The sequence below is a fragment of the Anoplopoma fimbria genome, chromosome 19, assembly GCF_027596085.1.
Source record: "Anoplopoma fimbria isolate UVic2021 breed Golden Eagle Sablefish chromosome 19, Afim_UVic_2022, whole genome shotgun sequence".
NCBI lineage: Eukaryota > Metazoa > Chordata > Actinopteri > Perciformes > Anoplopomatidae > Anoplopoma > Anoplopoma fimbria.
This window is the reverse complement of record NC_072467.1, coordinates 5,021,370-5,042,927: the sequence shown is the minus strand read 5'-3', so window position 1 is coordinate 5,042,927 and position 21,558 is coordinate 5,021,370. Positions and strand designations below refer to the sequence as shown.

The 21,558-nt window shown below is 43.0% G+C and overlaps 2 protein-coding genes across 4 annotated transcripts; one reads left to right on the top strand and one right to left on the bottom strand.

Annotated features, from left to right (window-relative positions):
• Positions 1-231: 231 nt before the first annotated feature.
• On the top strand, positions 232-1,769 carry nudt7 (nudix (nucleoside diphosphate linked moiety X)-type motif 7). Its single transcript, XM_054620608.1, has 3 exons — positions 232-585; positions 955-1,113; positions 1,206-1,769. The coding sequence occupies exons 1-3, from the start codon at positions 430-432 to the stop codon at positions 1,557-1,559; spliced, it is 669 nt and encodes a 222-aa protein (XP_054476583.1). The 5' UTR covers positions 232-429; the 3' UTR covers positions 1,560-1,769.
• Positions 1,770-4,226: 2,457 nt separating this feature from the next.
• Positions 4,227-20,466, bottom strand: nfat5a (nuclear factor of activated T cells 5a). 3 transcript variants are annotated; one of them, XR_008531914.1, is made up of 13 exons: positions 20,152-20,466; positions 14,702-14,830; positions 11,628-12,258; positions 11,298-11,481; positions 10,561-10,751; positions 10,277-10,449; positions 9,888-10,022; positions 9,714-9,766; positions 9,462-9,594; positions 9,057-9,241; positions 6,709-8,968; positions 4,772-6,560; positions 4,227-4,657 (listed from the first exon to the last, which is right to left on the bottom strand). XR_008531914.1 is itself a non-coding variant. In XM_054619739.1 (12 exons), the coding sequence occupies exons 1-12, from the start codon at positions 20,222-20,224 to the stop codon at positions 6,184-6,186; spliced, it is 4,524 nt and encodes a 1,507-aa protein (XP_054475714.1). In that variant the 5' UTR covers positions 20,225-20,466; the 3' UTR covers positions 4,227-6,183. The 3 variants fall into 3 exon arrangements, 1 of the variants encoding a protein (XP_054475714.1); XR_008531915.1 differs by having other exon boundaries at positions 4,227-4,854; positions 6,123-6,560; XM_054619739.1 differs by having other exon boundaries at positions 4,227-6,560.
• Positions 20,467-21,558: the final 1,092 nt, after the last annotated feature.

The window sequence follows — 21,558 nt, the reverse complement described above, 5'->3', positions numbered from 1 at the left end:
ATCAAACTAACACTATCTACTTTATAGCCATAACCAGGTATAAATAGCATTAATTTCCCTGACTATTCGTGTGATTATATTCGCATTCCCATTTATGACACATTAGTTCTTATTATATTTATTTCTTTGAAGCCAATGTATAATATCCATCAGTGTGCAGACAGCTAACCGGCTGGATGTGGCTACCAAGGAAGCTCGTCGCACACAATGACGTCATCCTAGGTGTTTGTTTTGGTTGTGTCCGTCAGGCTCGTCCACGTTGTACGTGTAGGTGCACTGACGTTAACGTGTGATACGGGCAGTTCATAGTCCGCGTTCTTACGTCGAGTCTGTTTTATGATAAACCAGATATTCATATATTCATATATTCATAGCCCTGCTGCATCGTGACCGGTCAACGCAGTCGTGCTTTTGAACCGAGCAGCTACAATGCAAATGAAAGAGGAGACGATAGCCACCTTAAAGCAGTCTGACATCGGGAACAGGTTCGCCTCTGTCCCGGTGCTGCCCAGAGCCTCGGTGCTGGTCCCGCTGATGGTGAAGGACGGGGAGCTGTGCGCCCTGATGACCCTGAGGTCAACAGAGGTAACTCCAGTGGTGTGAGCAGGGGCGCCGAAAAGGGGGGGTAAAGGAGACGGATTCTAGGGGCCCATGATGGAGGGGGGCCCAGAGAGGCCCCTAATGATGATGAAATTATAATACAGAAAAAATAATGACACTAAGTTATTAACTAACATATAATCACACATGTTTTATTTTCCATGTCCTGGTAACAATTCCTTTATTTGTTTTGGAAGCATCAACCCCTGCAGGGCCCCCCCCCTCTAACGTAAAATGGTTCAGTCCGCTGTGTTGGGGGCCCTGTAAAGATTCTTTTCATGGGGCCCAAAATCCCTAGCGGCGCCCCTGCCCGGTCTCTGACCCAACTCCTGACTGACTTGTGTGTCTGTGCAGCTTCGGACCAGTGCTGGAGAGGTGTGTTTCCCCGGCGGGAAGAGAGACCCCAGTGATGGAGATGATGTGGACACGGCCCTGAGAGAGGCCGAGGAGGAGATAGGTCTACCAGCTTCAGACGTGCAGGTGGTCTGTAGATTGGTCCCCATCATCAATAAGGTAGGACAGTGAAATGATTCTTCAGCTGCTTTGGGTCCTTCTCTCCATCACGTGTCATCCCCGTCCCGTCTTTATCTCTTTTTTTAAATCAGAGTGGTCTGTTGGTGACCCCCGTGGTTGGCTTCATAGACGAGTCATTTCGTCCCTGTCCAAACCCAGCCGAGGTCAGCGCCGTGTTCACGGTCCCTCTGGACTTCTTCACCAGTGACAAGGACCACTATGCCTCTCACGGTGCTGCTGGGACGATGAAGTTGCTGCACTCTTTTTATTTCGTGGACCCCGATTCAGGACGCCAGTATCACATATGGGGCCTCACTGCCATGTTCGCCATACTGGTTGCTGCCATTGCTCTCAGGAGGAAACCTGAGTTTGATGTTGTTTTTGACCCCGAGGATCCGTTATCCTTCTTCCAACAGATTTTACACAGAAGAACTAGTAAACTATGACGAAGAAGTTTTTCTGATGTTTGTAATGTATTTGTGTTAATACAAAACACCTAAAGCCAGATTTGTCATAGCTGCAGAGCATTCATTTAAAACATTAATTGTGAGGATAAGAGTGCAATGTGTAACTTTTTCTTGAATGCAATATTTGCTTAAAAAGATTAATATAAAAAAAACCTGTAAATCTTATTATAACCAGTGTATCTAAAAGGAAAAGGGGGGGATTAAAGGAGGAAATCAAGACGTTTGCATTTTTATTAATTCATTTAATGTAGCAGCAGGATTACAGATATAAACAGAAGAGTATACAAATGTCCAGACCAAGGCAAAGTACATGTTAATAATAGTTCAGATGTATGATAACACACTGGGTTTGACCTTTATCCCGTCTGCAGGGTCTTAAGGCCAGATACTAAAGCTCAAGCTACACAGAACGGATACAACAGAACTGTTGGAGAATGTGAAATAGAAAAAGCGAACTAGGAAAAAGTGAGCAAACTGATTACACACGAGATACGGCTCACACTATTGGCAATTAACAGTTAATTTATCATAGTTGCTCCTTTTGATCAAGCATTTCACAGCAACAATAGTAATGTTGACAAGCACATCAACACAAGAAAGCTCTCCAAAATAACAATCTCCACGGTCTCGTCCCTGTTACCTCTCTCTCACACACACACACACGCACGCACACGCACACGCACACGCACACACAAATCTCAGGAGGCATGAAAAACATTTCCAACAGAACGTTACAAACAAGTTGACGACTCACTGGTGAAGCTGCACAATATCATGTTGAGAGTACTTACTCCGATATCCTGGAATGCATTTTCAAAGAGAAAATGTTCAATTAAAATATATCTGTATGGGCTATGGTTATGCTTGTGTTTAGAAATAATAATTCACTGATGTTCAACAGTCCCTAGAGAATAAAAAGGACGAGGAGCCAAATGGCAATGACACGAAAGGGACACCAGTAAACACAACAGAGTAACAGTTAAGTTATCAAGGCACACAAAGTTCTGTTGAAAGCATCACAATTGAAGTTCAAGATACCCCTGCAGTATATTTCACATTTAAATATACATGGATATTCATTTACATGACTTAAGGACAAAACTGATATTTTGTAAAGGTGTGTGTGCTATCTTCACCACCATTAAATTAATGTTTCACATGGTTTTTTTTTTCAGGTGGAAGTGGCTTTTTGAAGAGTCAGACTGAGCATCCTGGATTGCTCAAAATCAAAACAACTGGACGTGAAAAACATGAAATTACACCACAATCCAAGACAAAACAATCTGACAAATGTACAGTGATACAAATGACAGTTGGTGCCACCCTGCCCCCCCCTCTCTGCCTCAAAATATATGTTCTCTAAAACTGTAATTGGTCCGATGTTAGATGTAGAGCAAGCTCTATGTCCACACCATGAGGTAAAATTTACATTCATGAAACTGAAGTCACAGGTTGGCTTTCTGTGTTGGTATGGCTTTAAGAGGCATTACTGTTCCGCAACATCATGTGCTCTTAAACTCCCCAAGAGGAATGGAATGCTTGGAAACATCACTACTGCGCTCTAACCTGATCTACAGTTAATGGATGAGTCAAAGTGCCGTTTGAGATGCATGACATTTAAAAATAAAATAAAATAAAATCACGCGCACACACACACACACAAAAAGAAAAACCTAGCCCATGTATTATGGTATACACGTTGGGTAAAGTCAATGTTAAAATAGTTTAGAGTTAAGTTCCAACATATTTGCTTGATTCTAATTTCAGTCACACACTTCACAATAAAACCTGCGCTTCATTTCAGGAAAAACAGACCAGCAATGATATTCTTTGCTATGAGCAAGTTTTTACAAAAATACTCTACATTTTGATACATGGATACAAAATTCTAAAAAAGATAAGTTACTTTAAAATGGATCGCTAATAGCTGCAGGACAAAATAGTATGAATATGAAAATGTAAACAAATGCCTATGTGAGCATTACTATTCTAACATTTGAATTCTCAGAAATTGGCTTTTTTGATGATGCCAAATTGGATACTGTTGTAGATATGGAAAGTACAGCAGTGTTATTTTGCATCAAAAAATAGAGTCATGTATCAAATCGGTGGAAATGTTAATGAGAGGTTAACTGATCCATGAAACAAAGTACCTTTACATATATTGTTATAAAACTTGTACTTTAAACGACATGCTGAATTAATATCCAAGTAAGAGCTGCATAACTTAAATGAGTAAGTACAAACGAGTAAACATTATGAGGGCATTTGCGAGGACAAGTATGAGACAAAATGACGGCGATTTACAACAGGAGCTTTGGTTTGCCTGGGTGCACTCCAGTCTGACCCCACAACAGCCAGCTCTCTAGACTCAACTCCGCTTCAAAACTAACCATTTATGTCAGTGCTATTGATATAAGTACAAACTGTGATGCACTAGAAATACATCAGAAGTGCACATTACTCCTGCACAACATCTTTTTTCTCTTTTTTTTTTAGGATGGCAAAGGCATGACCCCACCCTACTCTGATGGTCTTAGCCTAACCAATCTCACTCCTCATGCCTAAATCTAACCAACCCAACAAGTGCAAGTCAGTCAGAGACAGAGTAGTGCAGGTCATGACTTCACCGTCCTAGGAAAAAAAAAAAAAAAAAAAAAAAAAAATTGGCCTCCCACACATAGCACCATAGATAGAACCAAAATGGCAGCCCCTGTGTAACAGAGACCTCATTTACCAGTCAACCCCTGTTCACAACACAAGGGACGGTTACTGGAAGCCAACTTCACATGGCGCCGACCAGCACACGGTACCAACACTGAGACGAAAACTAAAATATCTAACACAACACAAGATAAAACAGTCTCAAGTGACAGATTGAACAGTAAATAGTACAAATAGAAATACGATGAATAATCCTTCATTTCAATGCACAAACTAAATGAATCATTGAATATTTTGGGTGTTTTGTCAGTGTGAAAAACACAAAGGCCTACTTACCACTCCAACACTGAAAAATGACAATGCTTTTGTGGGAATGGCTGTTTGTTTAGACAGACTTGACTGGACCACTGAGACTGAATACAAAGAGGAATTCAACAGTGAGTAGACATTCTATACAAAGTTGTCCTAAACCTCATGAGTATTCAGACATGAGAAAATGTAAAAATGCTGGGTAACGATGTATTTACCTTTACAAAGATAACTGCTGTGTGTTATTTTCGTTTTTTAACTGGACGTTTCCAAGTACAAATTCAGCTGGGTCAGTAGGGAGCTGTGGACAGATATAAGGATTAGCTAGAGGTTATAAAGTGCTTGAGATAAAACGTTTATAAAACCACACAACACTCCATTTTCACTAGTGGAAAGTTTCTTTCTATCCACATTAAAGTGGTAAAGGTTACCAACTTCTTCAAAACAAAACAAAACAAAAGATACACACATTATATAGTTGAATGCTTCTTAAAATTTCACCAAGAGAGCTTCTACAAACCCAGCAATGAGGCCTTAACCTATGAAAACACTGGGAGATGCCAAATCAAAAAGGCAAGTAACATGATTCACAAGGGTCAATCTCATTTGTGAGTGTTTCATTAGTCCCCCTTCTTTCTGCACATGGGGGAATCCCCTGTAACACCAGAACGTATTGATACACATTTTGGTGTGTGAATTATGTTTTTTAGAGTTGGTCAATATTGGAACACTTCTGATAGCGTCTGCAAAGGATCATACTGATACATGATTGAGGCTAAACATTCTACAAATGTACTTAATTTAATAGTCTTTACTCTTAGAGTAGATTTTAGTCAAATTGTTGACGTATGCATATCCATGTCAATAGTTTAAATTGAGTGGTGACATCATTTAATCCCTGCTTTTAAGCCAGGTGATGTCCCCCATCTCCACATGATGAACGAACAAAGACGCATCTCACAGACTGCCTCTCAGAGTGAAGTGAAGGCGTGGAGTTTACACACTCACAAAATAAGATTCAGCCTTTATCTGACACTTATGTGCAACCGGATACTCGCTCCTGGCTGTTTTATCCACTCTGCCTCCTCTTACAGACTCATCTCCATCACATTACTATTCCCCTGTTGCCTTGTCGCTGACATTCTTTATCACTTTCCAGTTTTTCCACCAAACCTGGCAGGTTTTTTTTTTAAATCACATCATCATTATCATCATTATCATCATCTCTTAGGTTCACATTATTAAAACACTAAAAACAAAACACTGCATTTCTGAGACTGATGGATAAAGCAGTTATTACAGGCCTCTCTGATCCTGCAAGAGGGGTAATAACAAAGGCGGATTCTTCAATTCAAGGACAATGGACGTACAAAGGCTATAATTAATTATAAATATTCCATAAAAACAAGGAGTAACATGAGCTCATAATTTGGGTTTTAGGTAAAAGGGGCATTTAAATCTCACATATTTAAAGTTTCTAAGTTTTGTGGCCTTGACACAAAACATCACACACCCCCGTTCTGTTTTTATGATGTTAGGATGTTAAACTCTCGGCTACATATCACTCACTGTCCTTAGTGCCCACATGGTCCAATCCTAATCACTGTTTCTGTAGACTTTCCAGTAGGTCCTAAATTTTATCCATGTTGGACGATGCAGATATTGATGCCTGCAATTGATTCTGTAAGCTGTTCTGTATCTGTGTCTGTAGATTGGTCTGCATCGGAGTTGGCAGGCTTGTTTCTATGGTTGCCTGTAAACCGGACTGCAGACCCGGTTGTGTGTTTGCTCGCATCGCATTCTGTAGGCTGGTCTGCAAGGCGTTCTCTAAGCTGGACTGCATCTGTGCCTGAAGGGTGTTCTGTAAGTTGCTGTGCATGGTGGTCTGCATGGTGGAGGCAGCTTGGGCCATGGGCTGGTCCATCAGAGGCTGCATGTGACTGGAGTTCTGGGGCTGGCCCTGAGCTGGCAGGGCGGGTCCAGAGGAACTGAGCAGCTGGGGTGAGTCTGGGTGGAAAAGAAAATGGAAATATTCACTATTATTAAAAAAAAAAGGAGTTAAAGGTACTGGCAGTGGCATTGACATAAATTCAAGACAGTTAGTTAACTCTGATTTACTGCGCTTCAGAGGTGAAGCAGACCAAAATCATCTTACCATTCTGGATGCCAAACACAAACAGATTGGCCTGTCCTTGTGGCGCCACATTCCCACCCACTGTTGTCTGGAAAAGCTGCTCCGGGGGCTGCTGGCCAGGGTTGGCTACCACACCCACACCCCCCTGTACCACAAAGATGGTTGTGCCAGGGGCCGGAGCCTGGTTGTTCAGCTCCTGTGAGCCAATTGTGCCCTGCAAGCTGGACAGAGATGTCTGTGGCAAGAACAGCTCCACAGGTTGAGTGCTCTGGATGCTGATGGAACTCGGGCCCACTTGCATTGGCTGCTGTTCCTGGAACAGGCTCTGCTGTTGGTTCTCAGTGGATGTTGAGTTGCTGCCCGAAGAGCTCTGGTCTTGGAAGGACATGGGCTCTGCTGGGTCTGGCTGTTGGATTCCAACGCCAATGCTGCCCATAGATGAAGGGCCTTGGGTCTGGGTACTGAAGAGAATTGTTGGGGGGATAGCCTGCGGGTTAAGATCTGTGGTGCAGAGGAGGAGACCGGTCTGTTGGGGTTGGGAAAGCTGGCCCTGGGGGCCAGGGTTAGCCTGCGAGTGGTTTGGGATACTTTGGAACAAGGAGCTCTGCTGGCCCATTGGAAGCTGTGGCGGCTGTTGTTGGTTCTGTTGTGGAGACTGCTGCTGCTCCATGGGGGTGCTCTGTTGCTGCATTTGGGAAAGCTGAGCTTGGGGTTGGTTCTGGAACATTGCAACGGACTGGGGCTGACCGTTGGACGTCTCCATGGAGGAGATGAATGCCAGCTGCTGTTGCTGTTGTTGGGGCTGAGGGTTTGGGGACAGGTATAGGGTCGGCCCAGTAGGCTGCTGCTCTGAGTTGAGGCTGCCACCAGTCAGAACGGTCAGCGTGTTCTGGAGCAGGGCCGCCTGGACCTGCTGTTGGGAGCCCTGGGTCTCAGCCAGGGGCCTGGGCGACTGAAAGAGCTGTTGTGGGGGAGATGTGTGTGATGGAGGCTGTGTGGGGAAGCTGGTCTGAATGGTGAGCAGCTCTCCGGCCTGCTGAAGGAGGGACACCGGCTGCTGTACTTGGGTGGAGGAGTGGATCTGGGGTTGAAGCAACTCAGCTTGAAGATGCTGCTGTAAATTCTCCAACACCTGCTGCTCTTGCAGTTGTTGCAGGTTGCTCAACGCTTGATTTTGCTGCTGCTGTTGCTGTTGTTGTTGCTGCTGCTGTAGCTGATGTTGTTGTAAATTGGTAAGTATTTGATTTTGTTGTTGCTGATCCTGAAGTTGGATGTTGCTAAGGACTTGTTGTGTCTGACTTTGTTGCAACTGTTGTTGTTGTTGCTGTTGAATATTCTCCATGATTTGCTGCTGCTGGTCTTGTGGCTGTAATATAAGTTGCTGTTGGATCTGCATGTTGCCAAGAACTTGCTGCTGTTGGTGTTGCTGCAAGTGTTGCTGCTGCTGTTGATGCTGCAGGTTACCAAGGATTTGCTGTTGTTGCTGCAGTTGTTGATGCTGTTGAAACTGTTGTTGTATCTGTTGTTGCTGTTGCATCTGCTGTTGCTGCTGTTGTTGCATCTGTTGTTGTTGTTGTAGCTGTTGTTGCTGCTGTATCTGCTGTTGTTGTTGTATATGCTGTTGCTGTTGTATCTGCTGTTGCTGTAACTGATGTTGCTGTTGCATCTGTAGCTGTTGCTGAGTTGAAAGTGAATTATCTGTGGTTCCCAGTCTAAGGCTATTCATGTTCTCCTGGACATGCTGTTGAAGGGATTCTGCAGAGGGGGTGGGGCTGTAGAGCACAGAGTTGAGCTGCTGCTGGGCTACAGCCGCCTCAAACACCTGCTGGAGCGTGGTGTTACCTCCGGCCTGTAGCTCCCTCACTGCCCTCTCCAGCTGGGCCACCTCTTCCTGGGGGAACAGGGTAACCTGTGACTGTTGGGTCTGGGGCTGAGAGGGAGTCGCTATCTGGGGCATGGCCACAACTACCACCCCTCCACTATTATTGGAGCTCTCAGGAGGTATGCTGTCCTGAGGATCTCGGAGGAATTGCTGGGGGACTTCTGGTGTCACAGGGGGGATTGTAGTATCGCCCGGCACTGGAAAGGAGGTCGTTGGGGCAATGTCCTGCTTTTGTATGGTGCTGAGAGACTCTAGGCTGGGGAAGACAGGGGGAGCCTGAGCAAGCTCCACATCTTCAGGTTGTAGGGGCATCGGGCTCTGAAAGGTCTCTCCACCTGGATGAGGACTAGAGCTGAGCTCCAGAGTCTGCTGCACCGTGACAAGAGGGTCAGGGGATTGCTACGGGAGGAAACAAAGATTTTACAAACCACAATTTTGAAGCAGATATTTTGATTCCACTTTCTTTTGAGAATGGATGGTATCTCACCTTGAAGACATCAGCGCACAGTGAATTACTAGACACTTCCATTGGTGTGTCCTCTTGCCGTTTGGAAGGCGGAGCAGAGCTGTCGGTTTGCTCAGATGATAAAGATTTGATCTGGCCATCAAATATACACGTCTTGACCAGGGAGGGCCCCTCTGTTTTTACTGTCCGGACATCTGAGTTATCAGCTGCGTGTAAGAGAGGAAACACAGGATAGCTGTCTTGTTATTTAAGTTTCTTAAGACATTAAAGATTTCTGGCATTTCCGCAAGACCGATACCTTTCATGTAAACGCATCTGCTGCAACTGTTTTATACAACCAATGCAAGTAGCATTTTTCCTGATATAATATTATGGTAACAGTATCTTGAAAATGAGATTAGCATTCGCTTCAGCTGGTGGCTGTACCTGAGTCCGGAGTATAGGTGAAGGGCTGGGCGTCATGTGATCTACCAGCATTGGTCATCACGAAGAGTCCCACAGAAACAGGAGAAGTGATTGACTGGTTGTGGAACGGCGGGACTGTCACTATCAAATGGTTCTGGAAAAAAAACACCATTAGAAATCCAAAAGGTCAATCACAAATTCAGTAAAAAGTGTATGGTCAAAGAAAGTAGGCAGGTTTAATACCACAGCTTATATTCATTCTGCTGCATTTACCTGATGGAAAAGGTCCATGTCAATCTTTGCCTCAGCATGCCAGGAATTATCATCTGCAAATAAAAATACACATTTTTCTTCTTCTTCCAACAGAGGTTTAAAAACATATCCACACAAATGACACTGAGATGCAACCACGGACAACACTGACAATAATAAAACTGGTTACAGCACCTGCAATATTCTCCTGAAAAATAACTTTGGTTCCTTTGAGGAAGTTCTTTCCGATGATAAAAACTTCCTCTCCTCCTCTCACTGAGCAGCTGTGGAGACTCTTCTTCAGGATCTCTGGCACTCCTGCTGGCTGGGCTGGAGAATGACAGTCAAACAGTCAATTAATCATATCTTACATGACATCTGGGCTAGTGTTTGCCAGAAGGTATGTGGAAGACTGAAACAAAGAGACCGAAAGTTCTACAGTCTGATAAGATCAATGCTCTATGGCCATCCTCACTGGAAACACACCATCCCCCAGCATTTAGCCTCATGGTGGCTGTTACGTTTGTAGCTTAAGACAGATGTTTACAGAATAGTTTTGTTCATTTTGTGCTTGAACTACTCACTGCAGAGGATGGGAGATGAGGCGACCTGTAGAGTGAGTACTGATCCATCAGGTTGGGGGATGTTGACTCTGAAGGCCAGCCTGGCTCGTGTGCTCTTCTTCTTGGACCCTGCCACACCAATACGGGCCTCCACATCTGCATTGCGCAGCTTCAAAATTCCTACACGGTCCACCCTGTAGAAACAGCAAAGGATGAAGAACACACGACACACTAAGAACTTCTTAGACATCATCACAGTGCAAGTATAAACTCATACCGATTATCCACAAAAAAGAACCCCTTACGCGAGTGTCATCTCATTGCTGGGCTCCAGAGGAATCTCAATGACAGTGGTGCCCTCTATGTCCACCTCCTTGCAGGCCGTGGTGTTGCGTCCCGTCACTCTGCAGGCCTGGTAGAAACCGTGAGGCTTCACTCTGCCTGCATCATTGGCTACAAACACCTGCAGCACAACTGGTTCACTCACACCTTCCAACTAGGGACGGAAAAAATGTGCGCGTTAATATCTTGAATTGACCCTCACCAATAATAGAAATCATAAGGCCATTAAAGAATTAAGTGGTTTTAAACCCAAAGCACACATTGGTCACGGAGTAATTGCGAAACTTCTAACATCTTTACTACATTTTATTGAGTGCTTCCTACTTTACACACATTAGCAGCCGGGAGTTGCTTAACACAGGCGCTATTCCTTCACTTGCTTGCCAAGAGCTATCAGTAACAGGTAAACATTGGGTCTGTTGTTGATTTGTCCAAAAACTTTGTAGCACACAGAAAACAGCTGGCAACCGATTGTAAAATAAAGCTTTTGAAGTAGCTTAAAACAAAAATGTGATCTGGTGGGTATTGGTTAGTGGGTGAATGATTCTGATGGGTCTGGACTGGCATAAGCTTCCTCTTGTAGAGCACAGTACTCCACACCCCGTGTCCTGTGTATTTTCAGCTTTATTCAGACACTTCCAACTTCGGTGATAATATTTTTCCTGTGTCAAGAGGCAGCAGGTGGCCTTCTGTGTCAAACCTTGATGGTGGGGAATCCCTGCTGTGTGCGGTCTTTGACAGAACCTCTGCTGCCCTCTGTCAAGTAGCGAGCTCTGTGCTGGGTCTCTGGCTGCACCAGGATCTTCAGATCTTTCCCATCACTCCTCTGGGGGTACTGAGTTGACAATGACCCGCTCTTTAATGCAGATCCTGACTCAAGAGAGCTGCAGGGCAAGAAAAAAATTAGTATGTCTTCTAGAAATTCAATAACCCCAGACTGAACAAAATGAAATGACATTTACTGTATTCCTACAGAGGGACAGAGGTACTCTGAGTTAAAAAATGCAGCATTGGACAAGGTTCACCCCACCTGGCTATGGGACTGTTCTTGTCTGTGCCCAGCTGGGAGAGGACAAAGTGAGGGGCCTTGGCGCTGTCAGCATCAAACACATCCATGCTGTCCTCCGGTGGAGCGGGCTTGGGCCCAGGCCGTTGGCGAGGGGTGCGTTTCCTGGACTTGCGTGGCACCTCCGTGTTGTCGTTGTAGGAGACGGAGCTGATCAAGCTGAAGTTGGAGACGGAGTCGTCAGCCCACATGCTGCTGCTATGCTCTGAGTCTGGACCTGTTGGACCGGATACTGCAGGCTCGTCTTGGCAAGACATCTGGCTGTCGTCAAAAAGGTCCTCGGGTGGCGGGGATATGCTCAACACAGGCCTCCGTTTTGATGGGGTGTTCTGAGGCTGCTGGACTCCTAGCCCTGACAACGCTCCTGACCCTATGTCTCCTGCTGCAGTGTTTGCTCCACTGTTGCCTCTGCTGGGGGCAGATACAGCACCCTCCATACCTTGAACCTCTGAAGGTCCAGCTCCATCCCCTCCGGTGGAGTGGAGATGCTGGGGACCCTTGAGATGGTCTGAGGATGAGGTAGAGGAGCCAGTGGATGGGGCTCCCATGGCCAAGGACGAAGAGGGAGAGGGGCTGGAGGTGGAAGAGGTGGCATCTGTAGTAGTATATACAGATAAATAAGTTAGCACAGATGCTCAGCAAAGTGCAGGCTAGCAGTCCCATTCAAGCAGCTGAATTTGTGCATGATTTGTACTGAATTCCCCTCTTCCCAACTCTAATTTCAACAGACTGTTGTGGGTTATACGCTCTCACTGTGCATGCGAGAGCTGTCAAGAATTGATCAAATATCCGGAAGTTAAAGTTGAGAAGGGTACTAAAGGTCCCACAATGTTTTGATTCCTACATAACCTTTCTCAATTACAATCAATGTGACAAAACTGACATGCTTTGTTTACAAAAACAAAAGCAAGCTACAAATTGTTACATACACATTGCCAGAAAGAAACAGAACAAAATCTGGTCAAACTTTCTTGTACAGCCAAATTTGCAAGCTGGTAATGTGGCGCCAAATTAAATTTGCCAGGGTTATAGTACAGTTTATGCAATGTGCATTCAGTAGTAAACAGTAGTTTGCGCATGCCAATTGGAAGATTTGGTTGGGACTGAGCGTAGCCATGGAGACAGAATAAACAAGCCTCTGACCTATGGAGCAGTGAACTGCAGACCATTTTATATGCAGACACTCCCTGCCTCAGAGGGAACTTCCTGCAATAAAAACGAGACAGCCAATGAGCAACAAGAGAGCTGATCATTCAAGATTCAACTTCTGTCAATCAGTAAATTGGATGAGTTCATATACTGAAGGAGTCACTTTTGAGGTTGATCATTTATATACATCTTGAAGCATGTGTATTTGGTAAATAATGATCAGACGGACATTACAGCAGTCATGCTTTCGATCAGCTATGCTTATGGCCAGCTGAGTCAGACAGGATACTTAAAAGGAAGCATTTCCAAAAGCACTCACTCCAACACTGTTGACAAGTTAATTTGCTCTCTAGAAGAAACTTAAGACTAGAATCCCTCAGAGTTTAGTTGATGTTGGCTGCCCTGAACCATGATCCAAGATCAGACCATATTCCTTTGGTTTGCTAAAGGATATTTAATAGACAGTCCAATGCTTGCTAGGGGCAACTTCACTGTTTCATAAAGAGACAGAACCGTCATAACTACTGGCCGCATCACCTGATTTGTAACATAGAAGTAGATGAGTCATTTAGCAGCAAAGCTCCAAACGTTTGAGACCTCAATAAATGATGTGATGACCTACTGATGTAAAACAGTACGTGTGGATGACAGCGTGCATGTAAATCAAAGGTGCTCAGTCTGTTTCTCTTTTAGGTATTTGTTGAAATATTTAATAATAAAACCTATTAAAAACCATACTGAGACCATCAGAGAGATGTGCTAATTTAGAAAGTGCTAATACACAGACAGTGGAGCCAAATATAATGTCATAACATGAGATGTCTGAGATGACTGCTTAAGCCAAGGGAAATATATAGATCAGCTGTATTGGTTATGCTGCATGGGCTTTTACTGGACCACTTGAATATATTTTAACTGCCTAAAAAGCAGAATGAAATGAAAGCTTTTAGCACAAGCATCACAGTGGAAACAAAGTGCTGTTGAAAAAAAAAAATAGGATGAAATGAGAAAGCACAAGCTTTGTTAGCATGCAGTTAACAAAACATTACTTGGAGTTGTTATTCAGAGCAACATTTTCCAGGAAAAGACTGTGTATGACTTTTATTACATAGAAGATTTTCACATTATAGTCACTGCCACAGGCAAGGTTTATGTTAGTTCGATAAAAAAAAGTTTAGAAGTTGGACGCAAACTATACTCAGCGACTTTTACATATCTCTTTTTTCTGACAGTCACATTTATAAAGTGAACTGGTTAGGTAAAGAGCTGCAGGCACATAATGCAGTTGCGGTTTGAGTGAATATCAAAGCCCTAACATACAGAGTCAAGATAAGCGATGCCTGTTCCCATGCCGCTGCTAGGATTTGAAAAGAAAAGTACCTTACAGGGTCCCTTAACACCGACATGTCAAAAAAGCCAACAGACAGGACCAACCCAAACAATGATAACGGGGTTTTTCACTAATTGGTGGTTCCTTTAATACAGGTTGACAATTAAAAAAAAATTGAGAATCCCAAAATATATTCATATACAGTTCAAGGTCAGCTGTTAAATCACCTTCAACACTCTTACCCCACCCCCCAATGGGTACCACCCTAACTTCATGGAACCAGCATTACCCTGAATTACCCAAGTGAAATCTAATATGACCCCCCTTGCTATGCCAGCTGTATTAAAGTATCTGTGCTGAAATATAAATACTAATCTAGCTTATTAAAATCTCAAACAGTCCCAAATATTGTCTCAGGAATCAATGAAAGAGTGAAGTTGCCCCCAAACACTGATACAAGCCCATACGAGTTTATCCACCACTGCTGTCTTGGGGAATAGTTTGGCAAGGGGAAACTGATCCCAGATCATGGTTTTCATATACCTAGCAGTTAGCTCACCTGAAGCCAATGCTGCAGAGGGGGGAGGTCCCGCCTCTCCCCCGCTCTTCTGGCTCATGGTGGGTGGGTCTGTCTGGGTGGACGACGGCTGGAGCTGGAGCTCTTTGGGGAGGAGGTCATATACCGACTCTGTCATAAAGGATGAGCGGGAGAAGACAAATTAGGCTCTGTAAAACACAAATCAGATTATTGTTTATTAGAGGACGTAAAAGCACTAGAAAAGATGATCCACTAGTGTGATCCACCTGTTCAGAAATGTTCAGACGTTGAGTCTATTTAACTGTTCAAAATTGATTCACCATTTTAAAAAAAGAAAGGGGAACAGAGAGGTATCTGCGTTTGCTCTCATCAAGCATGCATAATTAGGTACTTATGATTGGCCAAAAACTGAACCCAGTGCAGAATTGCCTCAAGATGCAGTCCCACTAATGACAGCCAGACACTGTCTTCAAAAATGTTCAGACTGAGCTGAACTCAATACAATAAGACCCAACTGAGTGAGCAATCCTTAAGTGGGATGAAAGCAAACTCAGCTGTCAACAGTAACACAACACAGGCTATCCTATGGTTAACTAAATTAGCCTCCCATGGGTTTAGGGAATAAGACCCACAGAGACATTCTTTGATATTTGATTGCAATATGTTTCCTAGTAGTTACCAACCACTCCAGCTACACTGGAAAGAAACTGCACTCCATGGCAGATAAACACGATTGGATAGTTTGGTTGCTAAGAAACAGGGACCCATCAACACCCTGACATGGATATTTCAGCTGTGCATTGGCGGCACCCAGAATGCGTAGTAGTCATCTGATACTCAGCTATGACTTAGCACCAGCAGAATGGTGAAACTGACAAGACACATGATCTGGCACTTCTGTGACGTCAAGGATGCTGTTGAGTGAGTGACAACACAAAATCACCACAGTTCACACAAAGAACCACACAGTACTCCAGTTCACACAGACACAACTTAAAACACTGAGACGGAGGCCATCTCTGCGCTCCGCTCCTTATCTATAGCTAATAGGTATTATATAGAGCTAAATGGAATTAGGTTTTTGGTGCTTCAAGTGCCAACAAACTACATTTCAAAAACTCATCAACAATGTTTCTCTCCAAATATAGAAAGATTTGTGATAACTTAATTCACAGACCATGCTGTGAAGAGTGTCCTATGCAGGAAGTGAAGTAAAACATGACTCCGTGAAACTTTTCACAATGAAACTTATAGATTTTTGTCAATAACCATGTTGTTTCAGTAAACCTTCCTTGTAAACCAGACAAACCGTGACAGTGTATTTACACAAATAGCAAAGTGTGCGTGATCCTCACGATAATCCTCCATCTGTCTGTTGTGCTTTGTTCATGTTAAGAAGAGAGAGAGAGTCTTTGTGCATGGATGCATTACAGATTGGCTGGCAACCCGACGTGACCTCAGTCTTGACTATTACCCCTTTTACACAGGAGATGTGTGTATGATGCGAGTCTTGTACTGAGTGCGTGTTCAACCTGCCTGGAGCCCATTGACATGCAACGAAGCGCATTCGCTTATAAACTAATGTCGTCACCATTCACAGGCTCACGCCACATCTGAAGCAATGGCTTTTTATATTTATATATATATAAAAATATATATAAATATATATAAAAAGCCATTGCTACACACACACACACACACACACACACACACACACACACACACACACACACACACACACACACACACACACACACACACACACACACACACACACACACACACACACACACACACACACACACACACACACACACACACACACACACACACACACACAAAAGCTAACAGAAATGCCTGTTCACTGAGCTATGCATCCAGGTTGGATGGCAGACACTGGCCACATTAAAAGGAGACTACACTGGGTTAAATTATGGCACTATGCTGGTCTAAATGGGGCATACATATTAGTCACTCGCTCTCTCAGAGTGCTTGCAGATCAAAGAGAAAAGCAGCACAGGCATAGAAGCTAGCAAATTAGATTTTATTTTCAATGAATCAAAGTTTTTTTCTATACATTTCCTCTTTGCATACAGGATTTAGCCTAAATGTTTATCCCATACTTTTAGTTTTCTTTATAACACTCTCAGTAATCCCACTGATGGGAAAGCTGCCCAAATGAATGTTACAAAATTAGATTATAAAGTGTCAATATAGAAAAAAACATCCATAAACCTTATCAACCACATTTGCCTGGCATGCATTGGGTATATTTGTTACATAATATTTAGTCTTCTAATCTAAAACACACAAGGCACATTATCAGTACAAGCACACATTGATTAACATACACTGTTGCTAAATCATTCTTGTTATTTTTTGGTATGTTAATGAACAGTCTGGATTTCATTCACTGTTTTGAATTCACTCATGTGCCAGACTGGTCAGGGAGGGCACAGTAGGCAAATCAGTGTTTGTATACAATGTGTCAAATTACATTTGGGACTCAAAAAGTGCTTCAATGCAAAGCTCTATCAACCAACACCACAACATTAACACCATCAAAGCTCCTTCATACATTCTGTCATTTCGTTGACAGAATAAGTTGCTTACCCTGGGCTACCACACATCCTTGCAGTGTTAATTCTCCAGAGAAAATATAATGCTAGTCTTACTCGTAAATCTCAGTTGTAAAATAAATATGAAGTTTAACCGACTGCTCCCAAGTGAATACCTGACATTGATCTGTTCAGGGATTCTAGTACAGGTGTCCATTTGCTTTATAGACATCTTAGATGAGATCTGTACAGAGTATGTGCACAGCTCGAAAGGCTTGACCGAGTATGCCCAAAAAAGTAGGCCGCAACACACTAGCCTGCCAAGGGGCGGACTGAGTTAAACATACCCTTAAAACAATTAAATTACCTCATCTCAAAGTTATGCACTGCTCACATTACACATTCCTTAAAGGTTTTGCCAAATGGCAAGGTCACCAGTCCATTTTTATTCTTTGCAGCTGGCTCAGGGCTAAGATGGGGGATGACAGATGAATAGACAATACAGGATGGTTATGTTTTTGTTGCAAATGAAAAAAGTATGCAGGCCGAGAATGTGCCTCAGTGCCCAAAATGGCTCCCTTTAATTCCACTCTTGAACTCATAACGATATGCTCAAGCCAGAGTGCAGATAACAAGCTACTTCCTGCATTAAAGAAAAGCCATTTTTGTTTATTTACACCATCTCTGTTAACCTTGACACTGAAATATACTGGCCATGAAGGGCTAGATACTCTATTGGGTTCTCCATGCGCCTGCTTATGTAGATCCGATAAACCAGATCAGTGGTTCCAGCTTAAGATTTAACCCAATTACTACTATGAACACCTAGTTTACACTTCTGTGAAAGCTACAGAAATGCATGCCGTATGTAATTTCACCTTTCTAAAACACAAGCTTTGTGGTAGTCAACCTAGCCTGAACTTAACCACCGTGCCAGCTCACAAAGGTACAGAGAATAAACAAATAAACATGGGTGTGTCAATAAAAGTTATGAGGCAGCATGCTTTGGATTATTTCCAGGCGGCACTTTCATTTCTTCTCATAGGTCTCAGGTGACCGACAGTAAATGGAGCCTAATGGCTGCATGCCCTGAAATGAAGACATTCTGCTCAGGCACAATTAAATAAGAACAAAACAGAACAAATTAAACTTAGAGTTCATGTTACAACTATTTATGAAAGTGTGTTTATAATATCATTGTATTCCAATGCATTTTTTAAACACTATATCATACAAAATATGTTACGGGTCCCATTTCTGTAACTAATAAAGTGGACTGCATTATTTTTTAAATGTATATTGTTTTTGAGCCCATATGTCATTTTCACTGACACATAGTTACATTTAATCAATGTCAGTTGTGCCAGTCACATAGTTGCAAGACTATACAAGTCCTGGAAGTTGTTCCCAGAGTCAGAGTAGGCAAATGAGTGGGCTAATAAGAGACCTGACATGTGAATATTTACTATATTATTACTACTATTATTATTATTATTATTTATAATCTAAAGAGATCAAGGTTAAGGTCACTATTTAGGTTATCCATGTACCAATTTTTTTCTGTCCCCTCTCTCTCTCTCTCTTACAGGCTTGTATACACAAGGTCTCCCACTAGATTATTGATGCTACCTTGACCACTACACAAGCACACACACAATTGCTGAGATATAAATAAACAGTCATCATGTGAGACAGTGTGACCATATGGTAGGCTCAACTGAGCATTTCAGGGTCACATAGCAGTGCCTTCTGCTAGCTCATGAGCACCCAATACATAGCAGCTAGACAGATGTGTGAACAGCAGGCCCAACAGCTGGCAGGTAAAGATTGTATTCGCTATAAATACTAGTTGTTAACCATCAAAAAGTTGACATCATCTAAAACCAGGTGTTAAAATAACAACAGGAAACCCTGCTGCCCGCCACGCGTCCTATAATAATGCATACATCTATGAGTCCAGGTTACCGCTTTAAGAGCAGGACACAACACCAACAACACACAGCATACAAGCCTTGCTTATGAATAAGCAATAACATGATAGATGTGCCAGTGTTGAGTGGCAGATTCACAGACAGTTTCCTTACACATTAAGTTGATACCCTTGTTAACAGGGGGGCAGACAAAGTGCTACTAAAAGCCAGAACAAATCCACAAACCCAGCTGACAACTACAAGAGTTAAAGGTCTAGTTCTTAATGGATGTAGCAAAAATAAAGCAAGAGTTGGCTGACATGTGTCCAAAACGTATTGTAGATTAACTGTGGGCACCCTTGATCCTGTCAGGGGCCACTGGCATGCCCTGAGCTTTCGATTGTCCGTCACTGCCTTCTTCCTGTGAAAGATGATGAATACACATCGGACCACTCTGGCTCAATCCCACACATGATGTTAAACCTGAGGGCTGTCAAACAAGCAGGACACACAGAACATGCATGTGCTAACGTTACATTTTCTCACGATATAAGCATGCGCACACACACACACACACACACACACAACACACACACGCCCCCGCAGGATCCCACTACGACTTCTAGCACATCAAACCAATGAACAATGTGGTGACTTGAGCTCGACCTCACGTAGCTGTGGCTAGCGAAACTATACCTACCTCACGTTAATGCTCAACACCAGACCCGCTTATTAATGACAAAGCATACCGACACGACCCCACGTACCACAGACACATTCAGACAAGCATCATGGTCTTCCTCGCATGTGACACGGACAGCTAGCCAACCAGGTACACGCCAAATGCAAGCTAGCTCCGTGCTAGCTAGGTCGGCTAGCAGCAGAAAAGAAGCTAACTACCGCTAGCTAGCAGCTTAACGGGAGCGCGTTCACAACACTGCGAGATAAACTAGGCCACGAGGGTCAGTGGTCTCACGAGGATGCTTAATCAGGAAGAGCTTACCTTTTGAGTATAGAGATTTGGGGGAATTGAGGTCGAGATCCGAGCTAAGGAGGGCTATGAAATCAGAGGGCATCGCAGCGCTTCATCGAGGGGAGGGGAAGCGGACACTCTTTGGCAGAAACGAAGTCGGCGGCTGTGATAAATATTAGCGGAATGTTTTAATACACAGACAACAACACCGAGGCGACACAAACAAAAACTTTCAATCAGGAAAAAAAAAAAAAAACCCGTTGATCAGCACATCTCCCGTTAGTCTGAGTGTCTTTGCTTTAGAGGAGACACATCTCATGCAACGTTGAGACACACACACACACACACACACACACACACATACACACACACACACACACACACTTGCCTACAGTTGGCCGGCCCACCTCCTAGCCCCTCCCCCTTCTACTGCCCAGGGACATGCGCTGTGGCCCGGCTGAGGAGACAGTTAACCATCACAGAGGAAAGTAATGTCATTACATTGGATGGCCTATTCCTCTCGTTGTGGGTCATTTGAATCACATTTATGTAACTGAGTCTCGGGTGCCAAGTTGAATTAATTATAAATGATGAGAAAACACTACCAGGTTCCTTACATCTTCAGTGTTAGTTTCTAGGATTGTTGGCACATCCTCCAAGGATGCATAGAAGGTTTAGGGTCTGAATGTGAAAGTGAAACATACATTTCTTGAATTTCTCTGAAATTAAGTTTTCCCAATGAGGGTTTAATGAAGTACTTCTGTCTGAAGGCAAATACTGTATGTATTTATGGCATACGGGCCAGTAATGGACAAATACACATCCTTTATTATTATTATATTCCTTTATTGAAATAAAATTACAAATGTACAGTATATCCACATGGGGGGGACCAAACTGGTCTCCGCTGTTGTTGTACAGTCTGATGGCAGTGGGCACAAATTAGCGTCTTTTTACTGAAGTAAAAGCAGCAGTACAGTTAAGAAATAGACAGTTATGCATTCAATATCTTTCTGAAGTAAATATAAAGCAAAAATGATAAGTATAGCAAAGTAAAAGTAAAAGTACTGATTATGCAAAAGAATGGCTTCTGTCAATTTCACATTGTATAATATTTGATTACTAATACTGATTTTAATGTTATAGCCTCTGGAGGTGGAGCTCATTTCAATTACTTTTAGACTGTTGGGTAGTTTAATCTATTATATGTTATAAACTCAGCATAATTTTTTTGAATGTAAAATGTTAATGTTATAACTAGTAATTGTAGCTTTCAAATGCATGTATTGTCGTAAAATGCACAACATTTCCCTCTAAAATCAAATGAGATTGAGTAGAAGTATTATACAATTCTAGGCTTATTTATGTACTTCAGAAAGTACAGTACTTAGTTCCTAAAATTTGAACACATTGGACACCTGGTTGCTTCGAGAAATA